Source organism: Electrophorus electricus, chromosome 14 (genome assembly GCF_041902795.1).
Source record: "Electrophorus electricus isolate QZ-2024a chromosome 14, ASM4190279v1, whole genome shotgun sequence".
In the NCBI taxonomy this organism is placed as follows: domain Eukaryota; kingdom Metazoa; phylum Chordata; class Actinopteri; order Gymnotiformes; family Gymnotidae; genus Electrophorus; species Electrophorus electricus.
In genome coordinates this window covers 22,297,645-22,315,431 of record NC_137510.1, presented here as the reverse complement: position 1 = coordinate 22,315,431, position 17,787 = coordinate 22,297,645, and the positions used below count along the sequence as shown (strand labels likewise).

At 44.9% G+C, this 17,787-nt stretch overlaps 2 protein-coding genes and 1 long non-coding RNA gene across 9 annotated transcripts in view; 2 read left to right on the top strand and 1 right to left on the bottom strand.

Moving 5' to 3' along the window:
* rapgef5b (Rap guanine nucleotide exchange factor (GEF) 5b) overlaps nucleotides 1-3,982 on the top strand; it is a 30,560-nt gene extending 26,578 nt beyond the window's left edge. For all 6 annotated transcript variants that reach the window (XM_027000052.3, XM_081695626.1, XM_081695625.1 and 3 more), the window contains 10 exons: nucleotides 59-208; nucleotides 454-551; nucleotides 638-760; nucleotides 890-1,068; nucleotides 1,323-1,413; nucleotides 1,537-1,587; nucleotides 1,842-1,929; nucleotides 2,105-2,169; nucleotides 2,282-2,336; nucleotides 2,650-3,982. In XM_027000052.3, coding sequence (XP_026855853.2) covers nucleotides 59-208; nucleotides 454-551; nucleotides 638-760; nucleotides 890-1,068; nucleotides 1,323-1,413; nucleotides 1,537-1,587; nucleotides 1,842-1,929; nucleotides 2,105-2,169; nucleotides 2,282-2,336; nucleotides 2,650-2,768 — 1,019 coding nt within the window. In that variant the 3' untranslated portion in view covers nucleotides 2,769-3,982. The remainder of the gene's footprint in view (nucleotides 1-58; nucleotides 209-453; nucleotides 552-637; nucleotides 761-889; nucleotides 1,069-1,322; nucleotides 1,414-1,536; nucleotides 1,588-1,841; nucleotides 1,930-2,104; nucleotides 2,170-2,281; nucleotides 2,337-2,649) is intronic.
* A 1,022-nt stretch (nucleotides 3,983-5,004) lies between these two features.
* The window catches only part of si:dkey-233k19.3 (dynein axonemal heavy chain 11), a 44,170-nt gene continuing 31,387 nt past the window's right edge, over nucleotides 5,005-17,787 (bottom strand). For both annotated transcript variants that reach the window (XM_035530898.2, XM_081695624.1), the window contains 17 exons: nucleotides 16,314-16,518; nucleotides 16,063-16,227; nucleotides 13,836-13,976; nucleotides 13,508-13,678; nucleotides 13,059-13,181; nucleotides 12,647-12,840; nucleotides 12,284-12,432; nucleotides 12,061-12,188; nucleotides 11,502-11,729; nucleotides 10,951-11,142; nucleotides 9,724-9,843; nucleotides 8,486-8,728; nucleotides 6,781-6,963; nucleotides 6,398-6,513; nucleotides 6,094-6,206; nucleotides 5,879-6,019; nucleotides 5,005-5,606 (listed from right to left, as the gene is read on the bottom strand). In XM_035530898.2, coding sequence (XP_035386791.2) covers nucleotides 5,359-5,606; nucleotides 5,879-6,019; nucleotides 6,094-6,206; nucleotides 6,398-6,513; nucleotides 6,781-6,963; nucleotides 8,486-8,728; nucleotides 9,724-9,843; nucleotides 10,951-11,142; nucleotides 11,502-11,729; nucleotides 12,061-12,188; nucleotides 12,284-12,432; nucleotides 12,647-12,840; nucleotides 13,059-13,181; nucleotides 13,508-13,678; nucleotides 13,836-13,976; nucleotides 16,063-16,227; nucleotides 16,314-16,518 — 2,860 coding nt within the window. In that variant the 3' untranslated portion in view covers nucleotides 5,005-5,358. The remainder of the gene's footprint in view (nucleotides 5,607-5,878; nucleotides 6,020-6,093; nucleotides 6,207-6,397; nucleotides 6,514-6,780; nucleotides 6,964-8,485; nucleotides 8,729-9,723; nucleotides 9,844-10,950; nucleotides 11,143-11,501; nucleotides 11,730-12,060; nucleotides 12,189-12,283; nucleotides 12,433-12,646; nucleotides 12,841-13,058; nucleotides 13,182-13,507; nucleotides 13,679-13,835; nucleotides 13,977-16,062; nucleotides 16,228-16,313; nucleotides 16,519-17,787) is intronic.
* Nucleotides 6,959-12,170, top strand: LOC145651104 (uncharacterized). Its single transcript, XR_014116770.1, has 4 exons — nucleotides 6,959-7,181; nucleotides 10,139-10,392; nucleotides 10,521-10,650; nucleotides 12,034-12,170. It is a non-coding gene; the product is annotated as an uncharacterized LOC145651104 (long non-coding RNA).

The window sequence follows — 17,787 nt, the reverse complement described above, 5'->3', positions numbered from 1 at the left end:
AACTGCCATCAGCGTTGATCCATTTTCGTGTGTGTGTGATGGGTGTGACTTCCCTCAGTGCTGTGCCGTGTGTATGTGACTGTGGACTCGTATGTGAGTGTGAGGACACACAGTGCAGTGACTGCGCAGGAGCTGCTGGCCGCGGTGGCTGACAGATTGGACTGCGCGGAAGACGACATGGTGCTGGTGGCTGTTTCCTACTCCAGAGGTTGGAGGCTGCGACATCCGTATAGCTACATGTTCCGCTGTGTAGTTAACCTGAATGTCACGTAGTCTATTCCAGTGTTTAAGTAAGATGATGTTACTACTGTGAAATATTGTACTACACTGCCCCCTAGTGGTAGAAATAGTTCGCTGTACATTGTTCAGCTTTGTTCCTTGTGCTTTTTAAGGTTTCCTTAACCATTTTTTCCTTTTTCCCTAAGCACTTATTCTTTTTCTGTTTGTCTCCAGAAAAGGCCCTGCTCCAGCCACACCAGTGTGTGTACACAAATTCCCTCAGTACTGCAGGCAGACTGTGTGTGTGCAGGAGGGACATGACTGACCTCATGGTAAGAGTCCATCACTCTGTGTAGCATCCTTGAAGAACCTGCTGGAAGTTCCCCATCAGTAACCAAGTAATGTCTGTCCCGAGCAGAGCCCCGTCCCAGATAACGCACAGCTGCAGCAGCTGGCAGCCCGCATGCTGACCATGAACACCTGGGACATCGCTGTGGCTCTGACTAACTGTGACTGGAGTCTCTTCAGCAACCTGCAGGAGGTGCGGTGATCTGGCTGGCACGCACACACCACAAGTACCCAGTGTACGTCTCCGTTATGATTTTGGGCTTGAGCATTTAGAATTTCTGAATTTATTTTTTTTATTTTTTGTCCTATTTCCCCTCTACAGCAAGAGCTGGTTTATTTCACACTGAGTCGTGATTCGTGTGCTGGCCACACGGTGGCCCTGGAGTTGCTCTTGCAGCGGTGCAATGAGGTGCAGCAGTGGGTGATGACGGAAGTGCTGCTGTGTCCTGTGCTCTGCAAACGGGTGCAGCTCTTTAAGAAGTTCATTAAGATCGCAGCCCAGTGAGTAAACCCGCAGGCACAGGACTACACCGAGGGACACTCAAGTGCACACTGTTAACACAGAAGCCACGTTGGAAACTAAGCATATAAAGTATATTGTTGTATATTCTAGAGATATTCAAAATTGTAGTGAAGTACAGTTTCTGGAGAAAGAGTTGTAAAGTTGTGTAAAGCAGTTGTATAATTAGTTGTATGAAATACAGGAACGTACGCATACATATGTGCTTGCTCATCTCTCTCTTACCCACCATTAGCTGTAAAGCACAGAGGAACCTGAACTCCTTCTTTGCTATCATAATGGGCTTGAACACTGCAGCTGTCAGCCGCCTGAGTCAGACATGGGAGGTAAAGCTGTCTCAATAAACCCCTGCACACACATACTTCCTCAGCTTGGTGCATGTAATCATACTAGCGTGTTTACACACTTCAGACACTTTTAAAATCTTCCTGTCCTCTCTCTCGTTTTAGAAAGTCCCAGGAAAGTTTAAAAAGCTGTTCTCAGAGCTCGAAAGCTTGACAGTAAGTGCCTTTAAATGCAGATGATCTAGACAGTCATTTGTGAGAGATTATTCTACAGATACTGTTGGCATACACATTAAATGATCATATTAGCCCTTCTGCTCTCCCAGAAGGATGATGCAGATGGGCCAAATTTGAGCCAGATGCTGCTACTATAGAGAAATGTTAATGTGAAGATTTCATTATGTAGATGAGAACCCAAGATGCATGTATGGAGAGGCACACAGGCAGGCAAACCTTTTTTTTGTTTCCAGGATCCATCCTTCAACCACAAAGCCTACAGAGATGCCTTCAAGAAGATGAAATCTCCAAAGATCCCATTCTTGCCTCTGCTACTAAAAGGTGCTGCTAAGGCAATTTCATTTGTCTTGCATCCATAATAAATGCCTTCTTAACAATGTTTGTTTGTTGTTCGTGTAAAACCGTAAGAAAGGGAACTTAATACAAATGCCAAGATTACTGGAAAAATCATGTTCTGAAGTTCTGAGCACTAAATGAATCCCCTCTTTCCTGTTAGATATCACCTTCATTCATGAGGGCAACAAAACCTTTCTTGATAACCTGGTCAATTTTGAGAAAATGGTAAGTTGAGAGAGGAGTGAAAACGGTTACCTTTTACATTCTAACCTCAAGCTCAGCAGAATATATCTGAATTTTGTTGAAATCTAAACTAACATTAAGTTGCATCTTACAGCACATGATAGCAGACACGGTGCGGATCGTTAGACAGTGTCAGACGGACCACATGGGTAAGTACCTAGTGCTGTGGCAGAAAAGCTACACAAGCTGATTACTGGGACTTGAACGCTAAACAAGCAACTATATAATAAGGCAGTCTGCTTGGGTTTGTATAAGAAGTTAGGTAATATTAAAATTGCCATCCGATTTTCGCTCTCAGTACCTGAAATTATCGATTTGGGTCCAGTTGAGCCCTACTGGGATCATAATACAGCATACTGAGAGTTGGTTCATTTGGAGAGTTCACATGGTAAATTCAGACTGAATTAGAAGGCTCTAAGCTTACATTAATGTGGCTTTTTTTTTTTTGTCATCATCCCAAAGGAAACATGTTGACTCAGAAGGAGAGTGCCGAGGTCAGAGCCTACATCAACTATCTTCACATCATCGACAATCAGCAAACACTGTTTGAGCTTTCACACAGACTGGAGCCAAAGGTGTAGGACACGTCTAAATCCCTGATGAAAGAAGTCCATAATGCCAGAACTATGGCACTGAAAAGTGGCCACAAGGGGGCAAAACAGCCTCAGACTGCATAGATCAGAGGGAGAGAGAAATGCGCAGAGCCCAGGACATTTGCCTCCCTGCAGTCTATAAATGTGAAATGACTGAAGAAACAACCACTGCAGGTTCAACAGACAGACTGATCTTTAGCACACAACATGCACTAAGTATAACATGTGAGATGACATGTTAAGTAGAAATATACCAGTGTAATGCAGAGCTATAGTCTCCCATTCCCAAGTCTGCACCCAACTAATAGGCACAAATGTTTTTGCAAAAATCTGTAGCAACACAATAGCTGTAATGATTGGATGTTTAGGGAATCGGTCCAATTCAGTCCCGTCAGTGCTGTTATTAAACCACGTGCACAGTGTGTGCAATGCTTTGCACTGGTCATAGGCAAATGTTTCCAGCCTTAGACAATCAGTCCAAAAAAATTTTAAAAGACAAGTCTGTACTGTATTTAGCGTAGCTTTTGGAATCAAAGCAATAGTAGTACTGCAAGAGAAGTGCCCACTATCAGCATGACTCCATCTTTAGTAGTTGCCCGGCTATGCCAAGGCAAGGATACAAAAGCCAGGCATACAGTGATGGGTTTGGGTCCACATTACCTAAAAAGAGGCATTAAAATGCACTCCGATCATGTCCCGATGATGTTTGTCATCGTGCATCTACATAGTCAGATGAAAGGAAAGGACTTTGCTAAAGAATAAATTATTGCCTGAATGGTAATTAGACTTACCATAATTACCATGGAAGCATACTTCTAGAGATTCTGCAAATGAAATGTGTATTTGTTGTGCAAAAGGGGGGGAAGGGGGGTGGAATGTCTAATTTAGAAGGCCAGTCTCTGACATTGAAGCCAGAGAGAGAGAGAAAGCTGGTGGCAGCTGCTTTTCTGATTCACACTGCTCTGGTCTGTATGATTGGGCAATGCCCCTGACTGACCAGCATATGCATGTTAGATAAACATGTAAACATTGTAAATACCCTAAATTAATTTTATGGTCGTTTTTTTTTTTTTTTTTTTTAAGTGACAATAGGCAGCAAAGCAATATGTTCCTAAATGCACAAAGCATCATTTGCTGGCAATGACTATTTACTACTTTTGGTTTCTTTTGAAAGTCTGATTAAAACCAGTACTGTTGCCTGACTGCTTAGAAATGTCTTGTCTTTTTGTGTTGTGTTTGGTCCCCCCCGCCCGTCTTGGTAATAGGCCCAGGCTTCATAGTCTCACTTTAACAAAACACAGCAGTTACAGAACAAGCCGGCCAGCTTCTAAAACTTGGAATGACTTCTAAGCTAGACCTTCCTGCCTCCTCAGTTGTTGAGTGTTGATCTAAATATATGCCTGATCCCTGCCTACTCTGTGAATGCCACACTGTGGCACATAGGTGGCCATGTTTACTTCAAATGGGTGAAAAATAGAACTTCTTTTAAAAGCGGCGTAATGGCCGGTCTGCTCGCCATGCGTCTGGGCCGGAGCAGCACCCTGAATGGCAGAGCAGACACCCCCACGCGGCCCTCTCCTCCTGCGCCCCGGCCGTGGGCTGGAGGCAGAGCTGCGGCTCCTGGGGAGAGGAGGCGAGCCCGGCCAGCCTGCGCTAGCCTATCATTTCCCTGTCCTTTCAACTGTGCGGTGTCACGCTGAGCCGCTGTGAGAAGATTTGCACCAACAAAACCCTGTCAAACACAAGATGACGAATGTGCTATATGTGGAGATACTGTAATGCGTAGGTGAGCTGTAGAATTTAACGCCACTGTAACATGGCTCCCAGGCTACTCAATGTACTTACTGTCCCGCTGTATGGATAATATCTATCAGCTGAAGGTAAGGTGTAAATGAGAAGCACGGCCTGACGGTATTTGCAGGAAGCTGTGAAAGGGATTCCATGTCCTGCTGCAAAAAAATGAACCTCATCAGTTCATCGGTATTCCATAGCACAGCAGGTCAATGTTAAACAGCCCTCATTTAAAAGTCAACACACTCTGGGCAAAGTGCACTCTATCTGTTGGTGAAGAGACAGGTTTTCATTCAGGTTCTAATGGCTGTGCTTAAGCGAGACCTTTCATTGACTAATGCTGAACATCTTCAATCATTTGGCCACATCAGGCTGTAATGCTATAAAGCTTGCCTTTGCTTTGTCCTTCCTACAGCATGGCAAGTAGCGCAAATGCATACATTCAGTTTTTAATCTTTACAATTCAAGTATTGGTTTCTATAATTTACTGTCACAAACTAATCAGTAAATTCTACTCTAGACCAAATATACTGTGGCACACTGCAGATTACAGTCCTCAATATAAAGATTAAATGCTCACTGCATCACACTATCCTCAGTGTGTAACAAATTGAATAAGAGGGACAATTTCCCCACATTCTAACACACATCCAGCTTCACCTTAAAGTCATAAGCTGTGATCTACAAGAAGTCCGTTTAAAGATGCATTGAGCACAATACTTCAGGCTAAAATTCACACGCGTGCCATCGGGCACTTCTCCACGAGTGGGCAGAGGAAGCCGCCCGCTCACGCTGACAGCAGCAGGGCCACCCCGGCCAGCACCCACTTGGCTGGAGGGTGCCGTGTCCTGAGACGGAAGCTCCACACGAAGCTGGGCCCGCGAAGCTTGGTGCGGTACACGGGGCACTCGTAGGTGCCGCTCGGCTCTGGCTGGTCAGCTGGCACGGCACGGACGTACAGTACCGGCATAGCTGGGGCAAGCTCCTTCAGCAGAGCTTCTGCCAGCACGCCTGCCGCGGTGTCCCAACGAGCACCTGCGTGCCACACACACACAAACTAAGCTCTTACACAATACAGTATTCTGAACATATTCACAGTTACAGTGCGTTCTTGAACAGCAATTACCATGCATGTCTATTAATAATCTTTCACTATGACATAAAATATTTCCATTAAAAAAATAAATAAATTCACAGCTACCTACTACTGTCTAACAAAAGAGATACAGTTGGTAGTATCCAATATTACAAACAATACTACACAGGTGAACAGTGTTACTTAGGTTAAGACGTAGCCTCTCTCTTACCCTCTATATAGAGCCCATGGATGTAAGCCCCCTCTCGAGGGGGGTGGCCATAATCATCCTTTGTCTTCTTCGTCACGTCCACCGACAGGGTCATCTTGTCCAGTGGCCACTTGTTCTTACGAGCTATACTCTGCATGATTGCTGGAAGACAGAAGACTCTGTGTGTGTGTGTGTGAGAGAGTGTGTGGGTGTGTGAGAGAGAGAGAGAGGCTCACCAGTGAGGAAAGACTGTGGGCTGAAGAAGCCTGGGAGCCACACCACTGCTGGAAGCACAAAATCTTGAGTCCAAGTGTCCAGCTCTCGACACTGAGTAAGAACATCCAAAAACCTGGTAGAACACAGAGTACAGTCATTTCAATGCCAGTGGGTACACATTATGAAACACACATGTACATACCAAGGCCCAGTGTCAACAGCCTACTGAGACACCCTCCTTATCTGTTTCTTTAATTATTCATCAAACAGAATCACTAGTGTGTGTGTGTGTGTGTGTGTGTGTGTGTTTGTGTGTGTCTGTACCACTGGGCCAGAGTTTTGGTGGAAGGGTATGTCAATTTGCTCCAGTTCTCTGGGACTCGGTCATAGAACAGAGCTGTCTGTAGAGTCTCCATGTCTGCAGAGATGCTCAGTTCACCCTAAAGGAGACAAAATAATACCAAATATAAAACACCCCCAAAGTCTTTATTTACCTAATCATAAATCCTAAATGATTCTAGAGCTTTAGGTAAGGCACTTTATATACAGACATTTTATATATTCAATGAAAGTTGTTTTTACAAGTATCCTGTTTCTCAGTGCTTTATTTAAACCCACAAACATGACGGTTGCCAGGGACAATTAAACTGGCATAACTGCCACAAGGACTCATAATGCCAGTGTTAGGTTTGGGTTTAGTGGTGTACCTTCATGGCTAGGTCCAGGTTCTTAAGAGAGATGTGTATTTGAGTAAGCAGCAGATTCATGCGCTCACACTCCTGCACACAGACCAGGACGAGGGGACTGCGCTCCGCTGTCTTGGCCTGAAGCTCGGCCACGTCGTACTCCTCAGGCAGCCTGTCCAGCAAGTCCTCCAGCACGCTTTTCACCTACATCAGGGTTGAAAGAGTAGATATGAAGAACTGAAAGAAATGAAGGAATGAAAGACAGCTTTTGGCTTCTAATACATCAAATGTATCATTTCCTGAATGCAACAGAAAAGAACCAAACCACGGCATTCTAACCAACTGAAAACAGGAACTTTGAGTGCTTTTGGAGTTGTTTTTTTTTCTTCATTTTTTATCCATGGACCCAACTGTGACTAATGGTAGGAGATTATTACTACAATGATATTAGAATCAGTATCAGTTGTCTTGAAAAACAGTAAAGGGTTCCTGTATTTGTTAGGCTTCATGTGTATATCTCACAGTAACAGAATTACAAAAGCAAACGTTAATAAAATAATTATCAGTTCAAATATAAATTAGAGTCACTCTTTATTATGACTGACCCCTGATCAATGTTCTTTCAACTGGGTTCAGTAAATTAAAAAGTGATGAATATATGGCCATATGAGTACTGTAATGGAGTCAGTTATAATGAGGGAGAAATATATGGCTGATGGTGCTCAAACAGAACTGATCTTGAGTCAGTGTGAATAGTGTGTGAGGAGTGCTGCTTGAATACTAAACAAGGCTCTTCAGAGTGATTATAAGACAGGGTGGTTGATAAGAATACTGTCACAATGAGAGTGATTAGAAAGTGGCTGTGACTGGGAGGAGGGCTGCAAGAATACTGATCTGAGGTCAGTTTAAAAGTGATTATATGATTGGGCAGATTGTAAGAATAGTGATCTGGGTGCGAGTATATGACTGTTAGGTTGAAAGCATACTTTTCTGAGGTCAGTCATAGCAAGGGTGCTGGGGCAGGGGCTGTATTAATGCTGATTTGGCATCAGAGTACACTGACTCCTGATCTCAGTGCCAACCGATGCTCACTATTGTTGCTAGCTAGTTAGATCACAGCAAGTTACTATCAACCAAAGATATTTATCAAAACTGTGCAGTCTGCTGTGTAATCAAATGAATATGTCAGTTTGATTTTGATACTTAGTTTTGTACGTGCATTGTCACGGCTACTGTCGCAAGATCATATGCAGTTACCTTGGTAACAGTAAACAAACACCATATTAGTTGTCCCAGGAAGTTTAAACATAATAATTAGTGAGCCCAAACAGCTGAAAGAAATGTCCTTTGTAGGCAAATGTGTGAATGGGGACAAAAAAAAGACATTTCTGTGTGGCATTGCTGCAAAGATACTCCTAAATTAGGGTAACACTCCTAGTCCTTACAGCAGCTTTGAGAATGGGCTCAGTGGATCAACATGTATGGGCCTTTTTAAGGTCTTTTACAAGACCTTCGACCTTTTATGCTTGACACCAAAATTAAAACTTGAGTACAATAGCTTTCCTTTTTCTGTCTTTGTGGTTAGTCACCACCACTATTTGTGTAACAGCATGACATCATCATTCCCTCTTGGGTGAACTAGTTTTACTGGACGGTCACTTTCCCAATTACGTGACATAATTTATCCACATTCACGTCCCAGAGTTGAGAAATAATCGTCATAGACCTTGTCGTCCGCACTCTGCGCCGCCTCTGCGCCCGCCACCCAATCTCGGGGCTGCAGTTCCAGCAGAGTCCTGAAGAGGGCACTGTCCGCGGCGGTCATATATCCTATCTCCGCGTTGAGATGCAGCCCATAGAGGCTGGGGCTTTCTGCTGGCAACCTCGCGTCCACGTAGGTGTGATAGCCAGCGTAGTCCAGCTCGGGAGGCGCCGGGAAGCCAGGACACAGGAACAGCACTTCCTCGAACTCAATCGGAAAAAGACCAATCCAGATAAACCCACTTATTTCTGCGGACGTGCGCTATAGAAACCAGGCATCAATACACGTTTAGTGCAAATGCAGGACTGAACAAAATACACACAAATATGCAAAGCGCATAAAATGAATAAGCTAGATCTACTTTAATGCCCCCCTTCTTTATCCTTTAACTCGCGATTTCGCTCATAATCAGTCTTCCTATTTTTGCGTGTCTCGCGCGTACTCCCCATTCCCGGCACATCTCTAATCTGGCCGCAGTGGGCCCAGGCCTCTCGGAGCTCGCGCGTCGAGCAGATGAAAGCGCGAGGCAATCGATAGCAGGGCTCGCGCGGGGCCGCGGGCAGAAGAATGCGGCAGCGCACGCGTTTAGAGCGGGTGATGGATGGTTGCTTGCCCCCCCTGGCCTAATGAGACTCAGGGCAGGAACCAAGCTGGCTGAGCATCACAGGAAGGTCCGGGGAAATGCCCTCGCACTAAGGAACATGACCAGGAACATGCATCCCCCGCGCACTGCAGGCGCTTTTGTATTGAAAATGTCCGCAGTACTTCATCGAGGTACTGAGACATGAAGGAGTTTTACAGTAATTGTTGAAGCGTAACACTGTGCAAGTTTTGGTAAATGTGATGGTGTTTTAGGGTGTTTTGTAGACTTCTCTTAAAATCTCTTGAAACATTTGAAATGGAAGGTGTTCTATATGTTTTTTAAAGGTTAAAACTACAGCATTGTTCTCTGTTCATAACTGCCTGTTTCTAATGAGTTTACCACTGAAAATGTAATACAAAAACGGACCACTAGATGACACTAGGAAACCAATTACATAACCACTATTTTTGGACCTGGTTTTCTAAAAATGTTTATAATGGTTTTGGATTTGCAGTGTAATATTTTTTTTTACTTGTAAGCTAATGCTAATTTAACTATAACATTTCAGTATCAGTTTTGCTCAGATGTAAGGTAACTGTTATGCGGTGGATTCCATTACCATCTTAGGATTGATCAGCTCCTGTAGGTATGTGCAGCAGAGTCTCCTGTCCCAGTTGTCCGTGATGTGTCCTCCATACATGATCTCCCCAACCAGATAACACAGATCCTCCCATGGCACCTCAACCACACAAACAGCAAGAAAATAAAATAAATTGTACGCATTCTAGCATCTGAATATGGCTCCCGGCACTTTTGGCCATCTTTGAGCTCCTCAGTTGTGACCAACACTGGGCCAAAACTGTTGTAAATCTTCAATGAGCACAAAGGCACCACACAAATCTGATGGTAAAACTATCAACTATCTAACTACAATATAACTATTAAAACTATTAAATAACGATAGTATTTTATAATACTATAAAAATGTTTCATTTTATGATGGTAAAACTTTGCTCATTCTTATTGTCTTACAGGAGCCCCTGTACATTGTCAAGGCTCCGTGATCTGAGTCCTTGTGCTGATCCCAGCAGCGCCGAGTGGCGGCAGGTCACTCTGGTGTGGGAGTGTGAGGCAGAGAGAACTGCACGAGCGTGTGCTTCACAGCAGATGACAGGAGCTGCAAGTTCACAGTCATTTGTACCTGTATTGTTCTGCAAATTGCTTCCTTCATCAGCCCTAATTGCAGTGATCACTTACGGAGCAGCACGATATGTCACGCGCGGCGCCTGTAATTACATTTAGCATGACGCTTCATTGGCCGCCTAATGAATCTCCTCTACGCGCATATACAGGTTACTGTTTGGTTAACATAATGAAGGACATTCGTTTAGTTTTTTTTTTTGTTGTTGTTTTGAGGGGAGGGGAAAATGCACTGGAAGCATAATTGGTAGTGACCAGAGTGATGCGGAGGACAGAAGAACATTCTGACACATTCTGACGTCTCGCGGGGAAGGCGAGGGGCGAGACTGTCCTTGCACTTTCTCAGGTGGGTACAAATGACAGCCGTGTCGGGTTATGAGCACAATCCCTTGTTGTTCAACAGCTACAGCAGTGCTTGCCATAGGATTAAAATGAAGAAACACGCACGGGTGACCTGATACGTTTCTTAACGTGCATATGAAATGTGTCATTTCAGAGTTACATACTGAGAATAAATCAGGCATGTAGTCAGGATCCGCACTGAGAGGCAAGACCTACCCAATTTGTTCCCCATGTAAAATAAATTCTTAAAAAATCATAAAACATGGATTAATAAATGTTTCTTTTATAATGAGTAAACCCTTACTTTAGAATGAGCTTCAAGGCAGTTGTACAGCACGTTGACGGAGATGGTGAGGTCACCTCCGTTAAAAGGGTAGCAGCGATTCCAACCCTGCGGCCCAAACTTCCTCCTCTCACTGACCCCCGCGTGGAAATAGCAGAGGGAGAAGAGCAGCCCTTTAAATTCCTGCTCACGAGAGCTCATCTCCAAAGTGTCCTGCCAATCACATCACAGCAGAGTCATTCTGAGAACTAGGCAAAGATAGAAACAAAGGCCTCCAACACAACTAGTCCAAAGTATGGTAAATATTAAAAATGGGCAGGTAAATATTGCCAGTACTGGAAGTAGTTCTGTATTCACAGTTTACCTCCTAAGCACAAATTCAGCACTCCCATTTCCATGGGTTAGTTTAAGTAAAATTAGTAATTTACAAGTTTTGTAAATTCTTTGTTAGTTGCTGTTAGTGTATCTGTGGATGGAACTATGGGTGGAGCAGTGGGTGGATCTGAGGGTGGCGCTCTGGGTGCACCTTTGTGTGAAGCTGTGAGTGTGATCTGTGGGGGCAGTTCTCTGACCTGGCTGAAGTGGTGCAGGGCAGCATGAAGGCTGGCGTTCATGCCTGTGGGCGGCTCGTGGGTGAGTTTGAGGGCATTCTCCAGGATGCCTCTCGGGATGATGTGCTCGTCAGGGCTGGGGGCGGGCTCTCCGCTCATGAACACTCTGTAGTGTGGGTGAGCCTTGCGGCCTGTGCTCTCTAGCAGGTCCTCCAGGTGACCCAGCCAGCGCTCTACTAAATGTACATTCTGATTCAAAAAAGCAATGAGTCACTGTGTCGTTTTTAAGGAAGGTATTAGTGAACAATCTTTAAAGGAACTTTCAGTGGGCTTTTAAGAAAGAAAATTCCATTTTGTCATGGGAAAGCATCACTTATTCGGTTAAGAATTTCCATCAGACAGTTATTTCAAACTGCTTATGCCTTTATGTTTATGGAATTCACTGACCAAACACAACCAGGTCATTCAGATATGAAAAGAAGCAGTGTGCAATGCATTGTAGGAAGCTGAGAAATACAAAGAATAAAAAAGTCCAATATTTTATCAAACACAGCGGTGTCAATGAAGAGCTGTGCGGTACCTGCAGGATGACCCAGTGGCCTTTGGCAGCTGCTGTGTGCAGGGCCTTCTCAGCCACGCTCTCCTGGCCCTGGCCCAGGGACACGTGGTGAAGGTTCCCCAGCTCTATGGAGAACCCCAGCTTCAGGCCTGTATAGCACATTCACATTTACCAGACAGCTAAAGGGGCTCAATGGGAAGAGGTCTGACAGTTACTTAGAGAAGACATTTCTTACAGAACATACCCAGTGTTTCAACATCTTTTAGTGGGTTGACTCCGGGAGACAGGATAAAGAAGACTGGTGTAGATGGATTGGTCTCCTCATAGGACTTCTCAAACTCTACTCCACCTGTGTCTACGTACCTGGAGCCCAAACTCTCCTCCACAAAGTTCCTACAGTAAAACAATGAATCAACCACATAATCAACACAAACATTATTATTAGTTACATTTACATAGCACCTTTCTCGAACTCAAGAACGCTTTACAGACAGATACAATCACTTAGATGGCTTTTACATTCATTCACACACACCACTACATCTGCGTTGGGTATTACACAAGTATGTAAATGAAGTTTTGTTAGCGGTGAGCTGTAGGGTCCAACCTGAGAGCGTAGCTCATTCGATCAGGCCGCATGGCCCTGAGGATGATGAGTTTCTGTAGGGTGCTCTTCTTCTTCCAGTCCAGAGGGAGGCGCTCTCTCTCCGGACACTCAGACTCCACCAGCTTTCTCCAGCGCTTAGCAGAGCCCTCCACATCCCGGTCCAGGCCTCGAAACGCCTCCACCACCGAGAGCGCCTGCAGTGCACATTGACGTTATGTAGGTTATTAGTGTTAGAATGCATATGAACATATTCATCCTAGTCATAATTAAAAATTCCTAAACTACAACAGGTTGTGAAGATTTTGAAACTCTAATACCCGGTGCTGTATTCTAATGGCTGGATGGCCTTGTGTTTCCAACTATCGTCTGCAAAGCCAAACTTAAAATAACGGAAGACCAAACGCATGTTTACCCTGATGGCTCCCCAGGCCTGTGCTGACAGGAAGCTGACAGGACTTCCATCGCAGAACTCCACAGGCAAGCGCAACAGGAGCTCCAGCTCTTCAGCCTCAATGCTTCCTCTCATCAGGAGAATCTGAAGACAGCAGAAAAGACAGCACATTTGGAGACAGCACAACTGGAGACAGCACATCTGGAGCGCAGCACCTCGGGTTTTTACTAGACTTCTCCATCCGGTGGTGATGGAGTGACCCGGGGCTGGGCAGCAGGTGAGGCGGGTGCTGTCCTCCCAGGGACCTGCGCCATGCCGCCGCGTCTCTCCCTTCTGTCGGGCCTGCCCAGCCGAGGGAGAGGTGCGCTAATCGCTATGCGCGGAGCAGGCTCCTTTGACAGGGCCTCATGGAAGTTAATGTAGGGGCAGAAAAGTGCAGTGATTAATGCCGGATGGGACCGTCCCCTCACCTGGAAGGCCGTGTGGCTCAGGAAGGTGAGTCGGTCCCTCTGGAAGAGGCCCTGGCTGGCATACAGGAAGACTGAGTAGGTAACAGCTTCGGTAAGGGAGTGGACACGCACAGCCACATCTTGGTCCCGTGGAGCTTGCTCGAGGGCTCTGTGGAACACTGTGCTGAAGGACTGCACGCAGGGGAGAGCAGGGCCCCGCAAGTGAGAGCAGAACCAGTGCTGGTTTGGATGCAAATCTTTTTTATTTGGGCGGAACTCCAGTGCACAGAATGATTCAGTTTGGAAACATAGCAGTGTAACATGGACTAGAACAGTGATGAAGTTTTACCTTGAGTGAATACTGGTACATAGGATTGATGTTGTGCAGCTCTTTAACTGTAAAGTACAGGAGTGCAGCTCTCTGGGCTATGGGGCGGTACAGCTCACGGGCTTCATTTAGTTTCATCTCGTTTTCTTGTGCCTCTATAACCTGTGAAAGATTGAAATACACTCAATAGCCACCTTATTGGAAATGCCTTCCAGATGTATGGTTAGAGTTTATAGCTTGTCTGTTTCCACCTGCGGTTTGTGTTAGCCTTCCTCTGTCCCTTCACCAGGGTTAACCTAGTTTCTGACCACAGGACCACTGTTGGGTTTGACTGTGTGGAGGGCCAGACTCCACCCAGGATTGACACAGACATGTGTCACCCTAGCAACACTGCTGTGCCTGATAAACTTCTGCAGTTCAATACCCAGTACCACGCAATTACCATGTCCAATTACTGAGCTAATGCTGTGTTGAGAATAGCCATCGACCCAAATAATATCAGGTTGGCAGGAGTCCAGTGGTCAAAAACTGTCCAGTGCTAAATGGTGGAGAGTGTGGCTACAAGCACATGGGCTATCTGTAACTGCACACTTTTAAAGTACACCCTGAAGACAGGTTTACTGGAAGTGTTTAAAAAAAAGTGGCGGGTGTGAGTACAATCATGCGTCCTCCAATTATCATTTAATAATAATCATAATAAAAATAATCTTAATAATAATAATAATAATAATAATAATAATATACACTGCCTGGCCAAAAAAAAAGGTCACACTCTAATATTTCTTTAGACCACCTTTCACTTTGATTACGGCATGCATTCGCTGTGGCATTATTTCCACAAGCTTCTGCAGTCACAACATTTATTTCTGTCCAGAGTTGCATTCATTTCCCCCCCCCCCCCGCCCCAAGATCTTACATCGATGATGGGAGATTTGGACCACTGCTCAAAGTCTTTTCCAGCACATCCCAAAGATTCTCAGTGGGGTTCAGGTCTGGACTCTGTGGTGGCCAATCCATGTGTGAAAATGATGTCTCATGCTCCCTGAACCACTCTTTCACAATTTGAGCCCAATGAACCCTGGCATTGTCATCTTGGAATATGCCTATGCCATCAGGGATGCAAAAATCCATTGATGGAATAACCTGGTCATTCAGTATATTCAGGAAGTCATTCTTTGGGCATATAATGTTTCTGAACCTAGACCTGACCAACTGCAGATCATAGCACTGCCCCCACAGTCTTATACAGTAGGCACTAGGCATGATGGGTGCATCACTTAAGGCACCTCTCTTCTTACCCTGATGCGCCCATCACTCTGGAACAGGGTCAGTCTGGACTCATCAGACCACATGACCGTCTTCCATTGCTCCAGAGTCCAATCTTTATGCTCCCTAGCACATTGAAGCCGTTTTTGCCGGTTAGCCTCACTGAGAAGTGGTTTTCTTAATGCTACACAGCTGTTTAGTCCCAATCCCTTGAGTTCCCTTCATATTGTGCATGTGGAAATGCTCTTACTTTCACTATTAAACATATCCCTGAGTTCTACTGTTGTTTTTCTATTATTTGATTTCACCACACGTTTAAGTGATCACCGATCACAATCATTCAAAAAAAAAAAATTTCAACCACATTCCTTCCTTGAAGATGATGTGTCCCCACTGTCCTTCCACTTTTTAATAATGCGTTGGACAGTTCTTAACCTAATTTTAGTAGTTTCAGCAATCTCCTTAGATGTTTTCTCTGCTTGATGCATGCCAATAATTTGCTCTTCTGAAACAGATTAACATCTTTTCCACGATCACAGGATGTGTCTTTCGACATGGTTGTTTAACAAATGAGAACCTACTCACTGCATCAGTTAGGGTTAAATAACTTGTTGCCAGCTGAAACATAATCAGTAATTATCCAATGAGAGGCTCTTACCTATTTGCTTGGTTAAATACAGGTGGTGACCTTTTTTTTGGCCAGGCAGTGTATTAATATAATAACAATGAGTTCCAGTTCCAATAGCAATTTACTGGACTACTTAAAAACATTTTCTACTTTCTTGAGTTCCAAGTACCCTTGTTATTAAGGATATTACTTTTATTTTAAGTTAAAACATTTCCTGAAGAAAACAGACATCACTTAGTGATTAGAGACACTTTACAGCATTAGGCTACAGCCAGAAGGGCTTCAGACTAAAGAGGAGTATTGACTCCGTGGGCATGTGCAGGCTCGGCTGTGTGACGGGGGGGCAATCCGCACCTTGTTGCGGACGTGCGCAGCAGTGCTCTTGGTGTACTCCAGCTGCTGCACTAATGCCGCGTTCTGCAGGAAGCTGCCTTTAGCGGCGGACAGGCCACTCAGCAGCTCCTCCTCCAGCCCCTTCAGCTCGATCCGGCCCAGGTTTTGCTGCGTGCTCAGCTCCACCTGGACGCAGGAAGCACCACGCGCACCAGGCTCATGAAGGAACTTCATAGCGTGTTAAGCGTGTAACTGTATGGTCCGGCGCTGACCTTCAGGCTCTCCAGGTCGGGCCTCTCGTGGCGGACCACCTGTCCCAGGAGCTGCTCCTCCAGGCCGCCCTGCGTCACGCTGAAGTTGATGAGGGTGGTGTGGGCCTGCAGCTCCGGGGGGAAGTGAGGATTGGCCAGCTTGGTGTGCAGGAGGAGCTGGAAGGTGCTGTTATACTCACACTCTTTCCCCCCGAGTCTGATGGACCTGCAGGTGGGTTACGCAAAATAGCCAGAGCATATACAGAGAATATGTTTCATGGTCTCCGGCTGAAGCCGCAGTATGATGTCACGCAGTATGATGTTACACACTATGGTTTTTCCTCAGACATGGAATATGAACTGAATTATAAAACACACAGAGGGTCACTAAATGATAAGATGCTTTGGTATATTTATGGGCAGTCTTCTGGATTCTTATATACCCTTGTCTTAATCAAAATTAATATGTTAGCTAACGGATTTTGTATCAGTACTGATTTTGCATGATGGATAAAAAAAAAAAACCTACATAATCCAAAACAACATTTAATCTTGGGAGCAAAGATATAAAGCACCTTGCAAAAGAGTTTACTAATTTCAATGAAGCTATGGCTACAGCATTTTCCTGACACTTCACCAGCTCCGTAATTGGAAAGAGAGAGAAAAATATGACAAACGTAGCTGATAGCCACCACAGGCAAATGGCATTAAATAAAACCTGGAAGATTACATTCCCAGCAGCCAATATTTATCCCAATCTGCATTTCAATTAAAGCAGGCCTGGCTGGCCAGACCTGGTGCCTTTTAATTTTTCTCTAATTACCGGGGGACTTGTCAGCCAGCAGCTAGGTGCCCATGCCAGTGTCCGCCGAAACCCGGGACCGCTTCAACTCTATATCTTCACAAGACGGAATTAATGTACTATTGATGTAACCATTACTCCACCAAATTAAAGTCCTGGCTGATGGATTGGCTCATACTCCTCCGTCAGACATGAAAGGAATAATTAGTATTCATTACTTCACACTCTGCAACATTCCAATTATTAATGAACTTCAGCTGTGGAGCCACACCAGATTCATCATGGCTGCTGCGGCCAGGCCGGATTGATCAGGGCTGGAGAGCAGCCGGTGGGTCACAAGCAGGGCTGAACTTACGGTCAGATTAGATATGTGACCACTGCCATGGGTCAGCAGACCTACAGGGAAACTTCACCTGGATACCTGGCTAACAAATGGGTCCATATTCTACATTTTCCTACATTTCCCATATCCTGTTTTTCACTGATGTCCACTTACAATGTTTTTTTGCTTTTAAAGTTCTAAAAACAGCCATAATTCATGCTTATGTGAATTTCCAACCTCTCTTTAAAAGAGCCTGTTTCTGTTACTGCAGCTTTAAGGAAGATATAAGATTAAAAAGCTGTTTTGATTGGTTGCCGTGCATCGCGCCTCATTTCAAAAAGCGTTCCGAGCCGAAGCACGCCTGAGACCTG